This window comes from Citrus clementina, unplaced genomic scaffold, assembly GCF_000493195.1.
Source record: "Citrus clementina cultivar Clemenules unplaced genomic scaffold, Citrus_clementina_v1.0 scaffold_1, whole genome shotgun sequence".
NCBI classification, from domain to species: Eukaryota; Viridiplantae; Streptophyta; class Magnoliopsida; order Sapindales; family Rutaceae; genus Citrus; species Citrus x clementina.
In genome coordinates this window covers 19,623,834-19,637,128 of record NW_006263303.1, presented here as the reverse complement: position 1 = coordinate 19,637,128, position 13,295 = coordinate 19,623,834, and the positions used below count along the sequence as shown (strand labels likewise).

General features: G+C 36.0%; 1 protein-coding gene across 3 annotated transcripts; it reads left to right on the top strand.

The window, feature by feature from the left end:
- Nucleotides 1-6,931: 6,931 nt before the first annotated feature.
- On the top strand, nucleotides 6,932-11,531 carry LOC18054410 (G-type lectin S-receptor-like serine/threonine-protein kinase At4g27290). 3 transcript variants are annotated; one of them, XM_024177582.1, is made up of 9 exons: nucleotides 6,932-7,221; nucleotides 7,398-7,560; nucleotides 7,698-9,024; nucleotides 9,267-9,398; nucleotides 9,548-9,708; nucleotides 9,789-9,999; nucleotides 10,104-10,341; nucleotides 10,425-10,575; nucleotides 10,667-11,531. In XM_024177582.1, the coding sequence occupies exons 3-9, from the start codon at nucleotides 7,725-7,727 to the stop codon at nucleotides 10,970-10,972; spliced, it is 2,499 nt and encodes an 832-aa protein (XP_024033350.1). In that variant the 5' UTR covers nucleotides 6,932-7,221; nucleotides 7,398-7,560; nucleotides 7,698-7,724; the 3' UTR covers nucleotides 10,973-11,531. The 3 variants fall into 3 exon arrangements, with proteins under 3 accessions (XP_024033350.1, XP_024033351.1, XP_024033349.1); XM_024177583.1 differs by having other exon boundaries at nucleotides 7,135-7,145; XM_024177581.1 differs by lacking the exons at nucleotides 6,932-7,221; nucleotides 7,398-7,560 and having other exon boundaries at nucleotides 7,632-9,024.
- The last annotated feature ends 1,764 nt before the right edge of the window (nucleotides 11,532-13,295 follow it).

The following is a 13,295-nucleotide window of genomic DNA, read 5'->3' as shown; positions in this document are numbered from 1 at the left end:
CGTTATAACACCGTTAGAACTTTGCTAATATCATAAGGGTAAATTTGTCATTTTACAATGACATAATGATGGACATGTGCAAAACAATATAATGAGTGCTATTTCATTAAACAATATAATGAGTGCAAAACAATTTAAGCGATTTTGACAATAGTCTTTGGAGAGGGACAATTTAGTTCATAATGAGTGTAGTTAGTTATTGTTTTAAGACATTTTTTCTTATGTCTATTTTTTATAATAGATTTTTGAAAGTGACTATATAATAAAATTTCCCGAAAATGACGGAGAGGATATAGGATAGAAGTAGTTTATCATGGATGGGTACGGGCAATTGTTTTCTAAACCTACAATTATAGGTGCGTTGAAAATGAATATATTGATAAAATTTAAATATTTTGGCACTCATCATCTTGTTGAATATTTTATTATATTTTCTATGAACCGCGCCCCCAAACCTCAACTCTAGGAGTTGGGTCCGCCATTTCCATCGAATATCATTTAATGTCCTTTGAATAATTACATTATAAATTGTTCTCCTTGTAAATGAGAGAGATTATACTTTTATTACTGTCATTGCTTCACTTCGTATGATTGCGGTATTTGATAGAAAGTAAAAATGAAAAGGGTGGGGATATATGATTATATTCACTCTATTATTTTTATAAATCTATCCGATTTTTCAGAAAATAATTATAACACATTCTTACCAGTTTTAAAAATATATAAATCAAAAAAGTTTTTGACAATTAATTAATTATTTTTTTTTTAACTTAAGCCTCTTTGGCCATTACGTTACTTTAAGATAAGTTATATTTTCATTTTAATGATATAAAATGATCAAATTTCCTAAAAAAAGAGGTTTTGTATTCGGTATTTAATTTTATTTGATTAAATCTCCAAAAAAATTTTTGTATTTCTTTTAAAAATAATATGAACTTATTGTAAATATTTATTAAGAGTAGGATGAATTTACAAAAATTCTAGAGGTAAGAATATCACCACCCAAATGAAAATTACTCATAATTTCATAATTGTGGAATTAATTGGGAAGTGTCCAAACTATACAAGCAAATAATATAAATGATAAAAGCTAAAGGAAAACAAAGATAATAGACAAGTGCATGGAGCTTCCGTTTCCGCGGCAGAGGGACGAGAAAAATCCCGCAGTTACGGGGCCTACAACAAAACGTTATATTTAGGGTGAGTATTAAGTATAATTTTACTCTTATTTTATATATATAAAAAAAGGTACAAGTATAATTTTTTATATCCTTGATTGGGTGGGTCCAATACGAGTATAAAACACACATACCCGTTTGACTATTGACTTTTTATTTATTTTTTATGTTTTAGAAGTTAAAATTAGTACCAAAATCAAATAAATATTAAAGTAAAAAACAAAACCCCAAACGACCATTTAATATGATATTGTTTTATATATTTTCTGAGAGAATGGACTAGACATTTACTAAACTATTTAAAATCTTGTTCTAATTGAGAAACAAATGACGATAGAACAATGTTCAAATCAGAATCTGGTGAAAGAAGTGAAGTCTGAATAAGGAAATACCAAAGTGGAGACATTTGTTTTCGATCCAAATATGTAGTAATACATTAATTAAAATTAAACTTAATAATAATTAAATTATGATAGATATTTACTTAAAACTAAATATAATTTTTTTAATATATTTTAGAATAAAGTGTTATATGTTCATCTAGAGTTAAATAGTTTAAGTACCAATTTTTAAAAAATATATGCAGATATTAAAAAAAATAAAATGCGATATAGATGATAGGAGAAGGTGGCGAATATCTCTAATTTTTATTAAAAAATTTCCGACCCATATCTATTCAAGTGCACAATAAATAAATAAAAAATCCTCTACTAAATAGATAGGTACAAATATTGACATTCCGTACAGTACCTAAGCCGTTCCTGTCCTTATGGGTGCTTGTCCTCATGGGTGCTGTTATAAAAGGAGTTTTAAGATGCTTTTAGAGAAGTGCCCTTTCTCTCTACACAAACAATAAGACTCCAGAAAAACAATAATACCTAAAATTTTAAGCAAAATTATGTACTGCTTCTTCATATTCTATGTTTCCTAGTCTGCACGTCTTAAGTAAATGTGGGATGCCGAGGTGCAAATGTGGTGGTGCTATCAAAAGGAAGATAAAGTTGAATTAAGCAAAATTATGAACATTGTGTTTTAACTAGATTTTAGGGTGAATATAAAAGGCTAAAAATCTAGTTAAACACAATAAAATTTTTGTTGAGGTGAAAGGGTGCCTAACATAGCCGAGACCTGTTGCTCATTTTGACTTTAAGCAAAGATTGGGGAAAGAATGGAAGAAGTGAGGTCATAGTGAGAGGCTTGGATTTGTAGAGGATTGGCTTCAAGGACTTTGTTTAATATGCAAAATTGAGAAATGAGGTTAGAGGAAGAGTCAGCGGTACTTGGCAACCAGACTCAAGTTAGTTAGTTTTCTTTTTTTTTTTTGGTCGAAAGCATACAAGCTCTCAACTATGGCGATTGAGGTTAAAGAAAACCTCAGCCTTGTGTTTTTTGTGTGTTGTGTAATGAATGATAAATATAGAACTTGAGCGTTTTGATATGGAGTGCCTTAGGGTTCCTAGCTGTCATGCCACCTAACGCATTTTTTATTGGCGGTCTATGTTGTTTTTGGTAAAGATTTTCTTGTCCTTGAGCTCATGTGACCATTTGGCCCTTTTGGAGCATGCTCAAAGAATAAATCGGTGTGCCATTTTCATGGTTGTCCACACACACATGTTGGACGCTGCTGAGTGTTCCAATAAGCCACTATAGAGGTTGTTTAGCAGTTGTTGACGTGGTAGTTGAGGACAAATGGTCCTAATTGTCCTAACAAGCTATTTTTGGTTTTTTTACAAGCTTGATAGCCTATTGTCTCATCTTTTTTAGCAAAATATTCATTTTCCATTCTTAACTAAAGCCCTTTAGTTATGTTACATGATCATATAACATACATGATTCTTCCACAGTCATTGGATTTTCATCCAACGGTTTTACAAATAATATAATTTATTATCTTATATGTTCATAACCGTTGGATTTTCATTCAAATAGCTGTGGAAGAATCATGTATATTATATGATTACGTAAGATAACAATTTCCAAACTAAAGAATGAATTTTTTTTTTTTGTGGCGATAATGAGGTCCGACTACGGTACAACGGTCATACTTTGCCACCGTTGCATCCAGCTGTTGGATCCACTTGGATGGATGGATCCATTGGGATCCAACAACTGGGTGCAACGGCATAGTTTTCTCCGCGATAGTGACACCTCACGTGGTTGACATTTTATATATTTTTTGCAACCTTTCTACTTTTAACAATCCTCAGTTTCTTTTAGTAGGAATGTGGCCGAGGATACTATTCATATTATCTGTGAACAACTTGGAGTTGTAGCTACTTCAGACCACGGTACCTATCTTGGATTACCATCATTTGTTGGGCGCAAGAAGATAGATATTTTCATATACATAAAGGATAAAGTTTGGAAGAGAATTCAAGGGTGGCACCAAAAACTCCTCTCTAGAGCTGGAAAGGAAATTTTGATTAAAACTATGGCACAGGCCATACCTAATTATGCTATGCAAGTTTATCTCCTCCCTCTCGATTTTTGCCGGGAGCTTGAAAAGATGATGAATTCTTTTTGGTGGGGTAGTAAAAGATATGGTAGTGGTGGAATCAGTTGGATGTAGTGGGGTAGACTTTGTAAATCAAAAGCTTATGGTGGTATTGGGTTTAAACACATTCATAAATTTAATGTTGCTATGCTAAGGAGACAAGGCTGGAGGTTACTTACAAATCCATACTTACTGGTGGGCAAAATGTTTAAAGCTAGGTATTATCCTAATGCAGATTTTACTCAAGCAAAGTTTGGAAGTAATCTGAGTTATGCATGGAGATCGATTTTGGCTGCTCAGAAGATATTAACCCAAGGGAGTCGTATCCAAGTTAGGAATGGGCAGAGCATTACTATTGGCTCGGATCCCTGGCTGCCTGATCAGGAGAGTGGCTTCACTACAACTCACCTTCCAGCGACGTTAGCGTCAACTCCTGTGAGTAGTCTTATGGTTCCTAATCACCAAAGTTAGGACTATGATATTGTGAAAGATGTGTTCAACAGCAGAGATCGAGACTGCATTCTCCAAATTTCTCTTAGCTCTCGGCGTGACTGTGATACTTGGTATTGGCTCTCCGACGCCAAAGGAATTTGCACTATTCGAAGTTGTTATAAGTGGATGGACATTATATTAGAGCCGCCTAGCAGTGGAGTTTGGAGTAAGATTTGAAAGCTGGCTGTACCTGCCAAAGTCAAGAACTTTCTTTGGAGAGCTGTGGCAAATGTGGTTCCCACTGCTGATAACCTTATTAGTCGTCGAGTCGAGGTACACCCTTATTGTACTATCTGTAATGCATCTTCTGAGACAACTTATCATGTCTTAGTTGATTGTCCTTTTGCCAAACAATGTTGGATGGTTTCCTTGGTTGGTTTTGCTGGAAGTTTTGTTAGTTTTGGTGCTTGGTTGGATGCTCTATTTACTCGGTGCAGTGTTGATGATAGCTGTCTTGCTGCAATGGTTTGTTGGGGCCTTTGGCAAAATCAGAATAATAAGGTTTGGAGGAATATATTAAGTAGAGTGCCTCAAGTTCTCAACAAAGCTGGCCAAGACTTGTTCCAATGGCAAAAGGCTCGTCAACTGAGTCACTTTACTCAGGTACCTGTAGATTTAAACCTTGGCTCTATTTGCTGGAAACGCCCTCGCTTTGGATGGTTTAAATGCAATGTGGACGCTGCCACTTCCCGAGCTACTGCTAGGATAAGCTACGGAGCAGTTATCCGGTCTTCTGAGGGTAACTTCCTTGCTGCAAAATGTGGTTCTTTGATTGGAAATTTTGAAGCTCGCAAGGCAGAGGCTTTGGGTGTGCAAAAGGTCTTGAGTTGGCTTAAGAACGCCCCATTTTTTCCGGTTATTATTGAGACTGATTGTTTACAAGTTTTTAATGCTTTGATTGATTCCAAGGACTATCATAATGGTTTTGGACTTATTATTTCAGATTGTAGAGCCTTGGCTCATTGTTTAAAAGAGGTAACTTTCTCTTTTGTAAGGAGATCTACGAACACCACGCCCATATTGTGGTTAATAGGGCTGGGCAAACAGTTTGGTTTTTTCCGAACCGAACCGAGCTGAACCGAAATAACTTAATTCGGTTCGGTTCGGTTCTAAGGTAAAAAACCGAATGGTTCGAAATTACAAGAACTGATTGGTTTACATTCGGTTCGGTTCAAAACCAAACCGAACCGAAGAACCGATCGGTTCAGTCCAAAATATAAAAAGCCAAATCACAAATCCCCTTTTTCTAATTCCTAATTTCGTAACCCTAATTCCTAAACCTAAAGTTCAAAATCCTGCTCTCTCCCTCGTCGGATCGGTGACTCGCGGCCTCTCCCTGGATCCCTTGCATCACGGTCAGCGGTGGCGCATCTCTTCAAGCATGGTGACGCCGTCAAAGCCGTCAGTCCCTCACGGTTTCACGCGTTCAGTAGCTCGGTGCCTCGGTCCCTCACGCTCACCGTCAAAGGCTCAAAGCCCTCAGTCAAACTCACGATCTTCAAGCGTGGTGACGTCGTCAAAGCCCTCGGTCCCTCACGCTTACACTCACGGTTTCACGCCGCTCGTCTTCGGGCCTCACTGCTCTAACCGCCACTCATCACTCAGCCCGCGTCATCACTCATCTTCACTGCTGCAGGTTATTTTTTTTAATTTATGTTGTGGCAGTCTGAAATTGTGTTTGAATTGAAGCTTATGTGGGGTTAAATTTGTGGAGGTGTTGGTTGCTGGCAGCCTGGCACTGGTAGTCTGAAATTGTATTGGCAGTCTGATAAACGAGCTTATCTCGCGTCGCACCAGCTAAACAAAGCTTAGTTTAACTGGCTGAAGTTGTATTGTCTAGTCGTTGTCGTGTATTATTGTTGTTTGCTAGCAGTCTGAAATTGTATTGGCAGTCTGAAATTAAATTACAATAAACACTTTTCATTTTTTTCATATGTTTCTAATTCTGCAGTCTCTCATGTTGTATAGTTTATCTTTTTGTATATGTAGGTTGCATGATAACTAAGGGCTGAATTGTACTGATTGTTGCATCTGATTTGGATATTGATTTTCATGTTGAAAATGTTTCATTGGTACTGAATTTGCACTCAAAGTTTTGAGTGAATTTAGATAAATGTATAGTTTTAAAAACTAGATCGTACTTTATTTTATATACGTTTCAAATATTAAAGTTTGTCCTTGTAAAGTTTCAAAAACTAGATCTTGTTTTTCATATTTACAGGTCATGATAATATAATTTTGAGTTTGCTATTTTATTGTTTAGTTTAGAGTTCTATCAGATTTTTAAGATTATAATTTATATTGTGTGAAGCCTACAAAAGAGATCCCATTATTAATTTTTGTGGAGTGTTGTTATATATCGGATACAGAGAATGTTTGTTGTCCTGAAACTTATATATAGTTCGAAAATGAATTCAGAATTTGGATACATAGAATGTTTCTTGTACTTCTATTTAATTTGAAAATGAATGAATTTGAATATATCTGTAGAACCGAACCAAACCAAACCAAACCGAACCGAAATATTTCGGTTCAGTTCGGTTCGGTTCTACAATTCGATTCGTGTTCGGTTTGAGTTTTTAAGAACCGATTGGTTCCGGTTCGGTTCGGTTCGGGCTTCGAACCGAACCGAACCGGAAAATGCCCACCCCTAATGGTTAAGATGGGGTGTTATTTGTCAGGTCCGGTAAATGGAGACGTGTTCCGGCTACTTTCTCATTTGACTGTTTAATGAAATTCTCCTTTTCTTAAAAAAAAAAAAAAAAAACATGGTGAAACCCGCGTACCATTTTAATTACCTGGTATAACCAGCATAAACCAATATCCGCTGGCGACATTTTGCTATTATAAAACTCTTCATCAACACTAGGCGCTCTGTTACTAGCGTTCCATTTCTTCCCCAAACACATGGTTTCACCCAAATTCGATGGACAGACTTTGGCCGATTCAACTTCACTTAATAACAAGCAGTCTTCAAATGGGTAATGCTGGGTATTGGCTAAAATCATCCAAGTTTTTCGATTCAACTTCACTTGATAACAAGCAATCTTCAAATGGGTAATGATGGGTATTGGCTAAAATCATCCAAGTTTCTCTATTTGCTTATGGCTAATAATACTTTTCTTTTCTGAAAAATATTAGAATTTCTATAGTCATTTAATTGGTTAACATGACACTTGGCTAACAAAATAGCAGTCAGTAACACCTGATTTTCCTTCATCTTTTTTTGCTAGATTAAGAAAATTGTTTAAGTCAAAAAGTAATATAAAAGATGACGCTGATGATGATGATCAGTCTTTGGAGTTGGGTGCCGTTGGAAGAAGGAAAGTGCAAGGAAGATTAAATTGAAGCAACGTATTGACTCAGAAACTTAAGTTACTAGACAGCTTGAGGGAGGTGAGTTACGGTTCACTTGAGCAACCTATGTCTGCTGACTTTTCAACTTTATTATCTGTATTATTTTTGTGTTAACAGAAGAAAAAAGTCTATAATTACCAGTACTAATTGCTTTCACATTAATCATGGCAATAAAGAATGAGAAAATACTGTTAGTAGAAAGCATGGTCCAGCAGATGGAAGGCGCAAAAATGTTAATTATCTGCTGTTTTCTGTTAAGTAACATCAGAACCGCCAGTACACGGGACACCATTGGTCTCGGACAATCAATCAGAGATGGTGAGACATTAGTTTCAGCTAATGAAAGCTTTGAACTAGGATTTTTCAGTCCAGGGAAGTCAAAGAGTCGGTACCTGGGGATATGGTACAAGAAAATAGCAAATGGGACTGTCACATGGGTTGCCAACAGAGATGCTCCACTTCCGGATCGCTCAGGAGTCTTAAGTATCAGTAGCCAAGGGAATGGAACCCTCATCCTTCTAAATAGCACAAATGGCATTGTTTGGTCATTCAATGCAGCGAGAACTGCACAAAATCCAGTCGCACTGCTTTTGGAATCAGGAAATCTCGTTGTAAAAAGTGGAAATGATAATGACTCAGATAACTTTTTGTGGCAGAGCTTTGATTATCCAACCCACGTCTTACTGCCAGGTATGAAACTTGGAGTAAACTTGGTTACTGGTCTGAAAAGGTTCATGTCATCCTGGAAGAGTGCAGACGACCCTGCTCAAGACAATTACATATATGAGGTAGATCCCCGTGGTGTTCCACAAGCAGTATTTAGGAAGGGATCTAAAATAAAATTTAGAGCAGGTCCGTGGAACGGTCTTCATTGGACGGGGACGCCTCAGCTGCAACCAAATCCAGTATATACGTTTGAGTATGTGTCAAATGAGAATGAGGTATTTTACAGGTTTAACCTCATTAAAAGTTCAGTACTTACTATGATGGTGATCAATCCACAAGGCGAACCACAACGGTTGACATGGATGGAACAAACACAGAAATGGGCACCCTTCATGCCGTTCTCTGGATTGATCCTTGATCAGTGTGACAATTACGCACTATGTGGTGCATATGCTATTTGTAACATGAATTCTAATTCTGCCAGATGTGAATGCTTGGAAGGGTTTGTACCAAAATCACCTAGTGAATGGGATCTGTTAGATACGTCTGATGGCTGCATTCGACGGACTCAATTAGATTGCGAGCATGGAGATGGCTTTCTAAAGCGTGAATCAGTTAAATTGCCTGATACCAGTTTCTCTCGGGTTGATAAGAACATCAGCATATTGGCATGCAAGGAATTGTGTTCAAAGAATTGTTCTTGTACAGCATATGCTAATGCGGATGTCCGAGGAGGAGGAAGTGGGTGCTTACTCTGGTTTCATGACCTCATTGACATGAAAGTACTATCAGAGGGTGGGCAAGACCTTTACATACGGATGGCTACTTCAGAACTAGGTATCCTTTCTTTCCCTTCTTTTCCTCCTGGCAACATTATTTTATTAAGTGAATAACAAGCTTATGTTATGTCAAAAATAGACTTTTCTTTTGTCTAGGGTAATTTCATTGCAGTTACTACATAAATTTGGAATTTCTGATGTATCATTTTTAAGGAAATTATTGTCCAACAGTGAGACTTTTGTTGAATTTATTGTGCATGAACTCAAGAATATATTTTGAACTCTATTGCAATTTTCCAGATAATTTTGAGAGAACAAAACGCCGGAAGAAAAAGAAGGTGGTAATCATAATCATATGTGCACTGTTAGCCACAGGAGTAATTTTAATAGGAGGGTTCATGTATATGCGGAAAAAGAAACGCAGAGATCAAGGTAAATCAGCTCACAAAACACTTCTTTCATTTCATAAAGGATCAGAGATGAGAATCTCTTTCACGGAATTAAACATAATCCTTGAACAATCATCTTTTATTGTGAAGAAAATCAATGGTTTATAGCAAGTCAATTTCCTACCTTTCCAGGAAACACAGTTGGTAGCAGTGAATTGGATTACATCGACAGAGGCAACCGAAAAGAAAACATGGAATTACCAATGTTTGATTGGAACACCATTGCTGATGCAACTGATAATTTCTCATGGAAAAACAAGTTAGGGGAGGGTGGTTTTGGACCAGTTTACAGGGTGGGTAACATTATATTAAGTGATTAGGCTGTACCATTTTCATATAACCTGAAGCTCACTTCTGTAATCTCCGTCTCTAGGGAATGTTGACAGAAGGGCAAGAAATTGCAGTTAAAAGACTTTCAAAAAGTTCCGGACAAGGAGTGGAGGAATTCAAAAATGAAGTCCTTTTGATTGCTAAACTTCAGCACCGAAATCTTGTGAGGCTTCTCGGTTGTTGCACTCTAAGAGATGAAAGGATGTTAATTTATGAATACCTGCCCAACAAAAGCCTGGAACAATTTATTTTTGGTTTAGTATTCTCTGCACTGAACATTTTTCTAGTCAGTTTTTTTCTTCTCTTTTGAGAACTTAAACATAGCTGACCGAAACTAACTTATACGTTAATGTTTCAGATGTTACAAGAACCAAATTTCTGGATTGGAGTAAACGATGCCAAATCATTGAGGGAATTGCCCGTGGTCTTCTTTATCTTCATCAAGACTCTAGACTGAGGATTATACACAGGGATTTGAAAGCCAGTAATGTTTTATTAGATAATGATATGAACCCTAAGATTTCAGACTTTGGCATGGCTAGGGCATTTGGGGTAGATCAAACTGAGGCAAACACTGATAGAGTTGTTGGAACATAGTAAGTGAGCTTGAGTTTTTTTCCATCATTCTCTTTCTATAATCTGTGAGGTCACCGATCTTTTTGCTCTGAAACACTTTCAGCGGTTATATGTCTCCTGAGTATGCAATCGATGGGCTATTCTCGGTGAAATCTGATGTCTTCAGCTTTGGTGTTTTGGTACTAGAGATAGTGTGTGGTAAGAGAAACAGAGGATTTTACCATGCAGATCACCACCACAACCTCCTTGGGCATGTAAGGCTACAAGCTGAGAAGTTCAGAGAGCTCTGTGATGACTCTGTTGTTTAGTTAATAGTTATGCCAATTTGTTTTTCCCCTGTTTCAGGCTTGGCGACTGTGGACAGAAGACAGATCATTGGAACTAATCGATAAATCACTGGATGGCTCTTATTCTTTATCTGAAGCATTACGATGCATTCAGGTTGGTCTGTTATGTGTGCAACAACGACCAGAAGATAGGCCAAACATGTCATCTGTGGTTCTAATGTTGAGTGGTGAAAGGTCATTGCCTCAACCGAAGCAGCCTGGATTTTTCACAGAGAGGAATTTACCAGAATCAGAGTCTTCATCAAGTAAGCGAAAATTACCTTTGAGCAATGAAATCACCATCTCATTAATAGAGGGTCGATAAGAAAGCACCTGTTTACATGAAGCAAAGGGGTTTCCTATAGATCCGAAGTAGTAGATAATGCTCAAGCTGGTCTACAAGCAAATGGTTTACAAATTGCAGGTGCTTTAGAGTGTTGTTGCTGTCCCTTTAAATTTTGCACCAGACTTGTACAAGGACTATTGAACGGCCTGTAGGAAGGCAAAAGATACTCAAATATTAATAGATTATTGTCAGTGTCTTGTTGAATTGCACTTAGATGTGTCAGGCAATTTAATCCATGATTAAATCATGAACCCATCTCTATACGCACATGCTAATGGTGTCATCCAACCGGTTCGGTGAATTTGAATGACTCGGTCTGGGTTCAGTTCCTTCCAAGCATCCACATACAGGAGAATCATGACATTGCAGCAAGCATTTCCTCCATTCAAAGAATGGATGTTACATTGATCAAACGAGGCCACAGGTAATAAGTTCCCCGTGGTGATTTTTAGCTACCCAGATCAACTTCTGTTCGATTCCTGATCCATCTATCGTATACCTAGAAAGAACTGAACTGTTTTGGAGCTCAAACTTGTAATAGACCTCATTTTCATCAGACATGGATTCATAAGTATATATATTTCATTTCATTTCATTCCATTTCAAACCAGGAAAGCCTGTAAGATAAAGGCCATTCCACGAACCAGCTCTCAAACCTGGGAAAAATTGATTCACGATACCATGAAGATTGATTTGGATTTTGGAGTTAATTGTCTCCAGTTCAGTGGGTGTTGTTGATGATGGAAGCAAAAGAAAGAACAAATGATGGGAGCATCATTAAGCCTTCTACTGATCTCATTATTCATTTCTGGTATTAGTACTCATAATAGTGCAAAAAGATAGATGGCCAATTGTTACTCAATCCATGAACTTACCATTTAATTGAAGCTGCCAACACATAAATTTGACAATAATAAACTATTATCACCCAGCTGGAATTTATGGCCTTTAGAGCCATTTGTGGCCTTTGATTTTTGAGAAATTTTGAATTTGCTTCCCTTTTTGTTGAAAGCTATACATAATGCCATATATAGCTTTAAATTCAAATTTGTATTATTCAAGTCCTTTATTGAATTTCACCATAAAAAAAAAATAATAATTAGGACATGGGCATTTTAGCTAACATTAGTGTTAATTACACCAAAAAAGAACATAAATTAATATGAAGAAACTAATTGTTTGATTAATATTTATTCTTTTGTTCTATTTTTTAACATTTGTTTGTTCATCAGCTCTAACAAACAAAAAGATGCGTGACAATGTGAAAGAAAGATATTCATATCTTTTCTGGCAATTTTTTTTTTACTGTCCCTAAATCTATTATAATTATTGAATAGTTGATTAGATTTTTAACAAGGTAAAAAAATTAATAAATAAATAAGGATAAAGTAAATCTTACACTATTAATTGTATTATCTGATAAGAATTTGTTTGCTCAATAATTTGTTTCCACTGATACTGGAGACATATATATTCTTCAGAGGAAAGATATTACCATATCTAAATATTTGAAAGGAGAATGAGCCCCGAACTCACATCCTTAGCATTTCAAAAGAATGGTGCTATTGGCAAGCCTCTGTAACTTTTTAAAAAACCCCATGCTAATTTTAATTCCATTAATAATCTTACATTCTTCCTTTTCAATAAAGTGATAAGCCCATAAACTTTTATCCGAACCACCACAAAATAATCTGGAACATGTTTGGCTTCTAACAACCTTCGGCCAAAGAAATTTCGGGTTTCAAATTTGCAACTCAATGCATTAACATGTTAACTTAGAGAAAAATATCAAATTTGAAATTTCAAACTTTTAGAGGTTTCACATCGAAATTTTGTTTCAACCTATCACTAAAGAGTGGAAGTGGGGTTAAAGAAATAGTATACAGATGCAAGATGAGATTTATAAATACATGTGCAAAAAGATTTTATTTTAAGTATAATTGTAAAAAAAGCTTAAAAGCATAAATACACAAGGGGTTTCAAGAGATTTAAAGAGGAATTTCAATAGTCCAACTCATTTAAAAAGCTTGGTCTTCTTATAAACAAGAAGACTAAAAAAAATAAAAATAAAAATACTCAAAATTTAAATAATTTATGCTTACATGAGGTCATTCATATTCTTTATTTCTTAATGGACACATCTTAAGGGCTCCGAGGTAAAGACAAACCCAATTAAGGTCTAACAGGGTCATTAGACCATCTTGCGCCTTTATAAATTCTTTCAAATTCAGCTTATATTTAATTGAAGAGTGGAACTATGAGCACTATTATAATTTCCATTTAAAACTCCCTTTCTATTAAG

Excerpts from the sequence above, each read along its gene's own strand:
- LOC18054410 (XM_024177581.1), top strand. The coding sequence starts at position 7,686 with ATGGCAATAAAGAATGAGAAAATACTGTTAGTAGAAAGCATGGTCCAG. Across the intron at positions 9,025-9,266 it reads GATGGCTACTTCAGAACTAG|ATAATTTTGAGAGAACAAAA; the intron begins GTATCCTTTCTT and ends GCAATTTTCCAG. Across the intron at positions 9,709-9,788 it reads GTTTTGGACCAGTTTACAGG|GGAATGTTGACAGAAGGGCA; the intron begins GTGGGTAACATT and ends CTCCGTCTCTAG.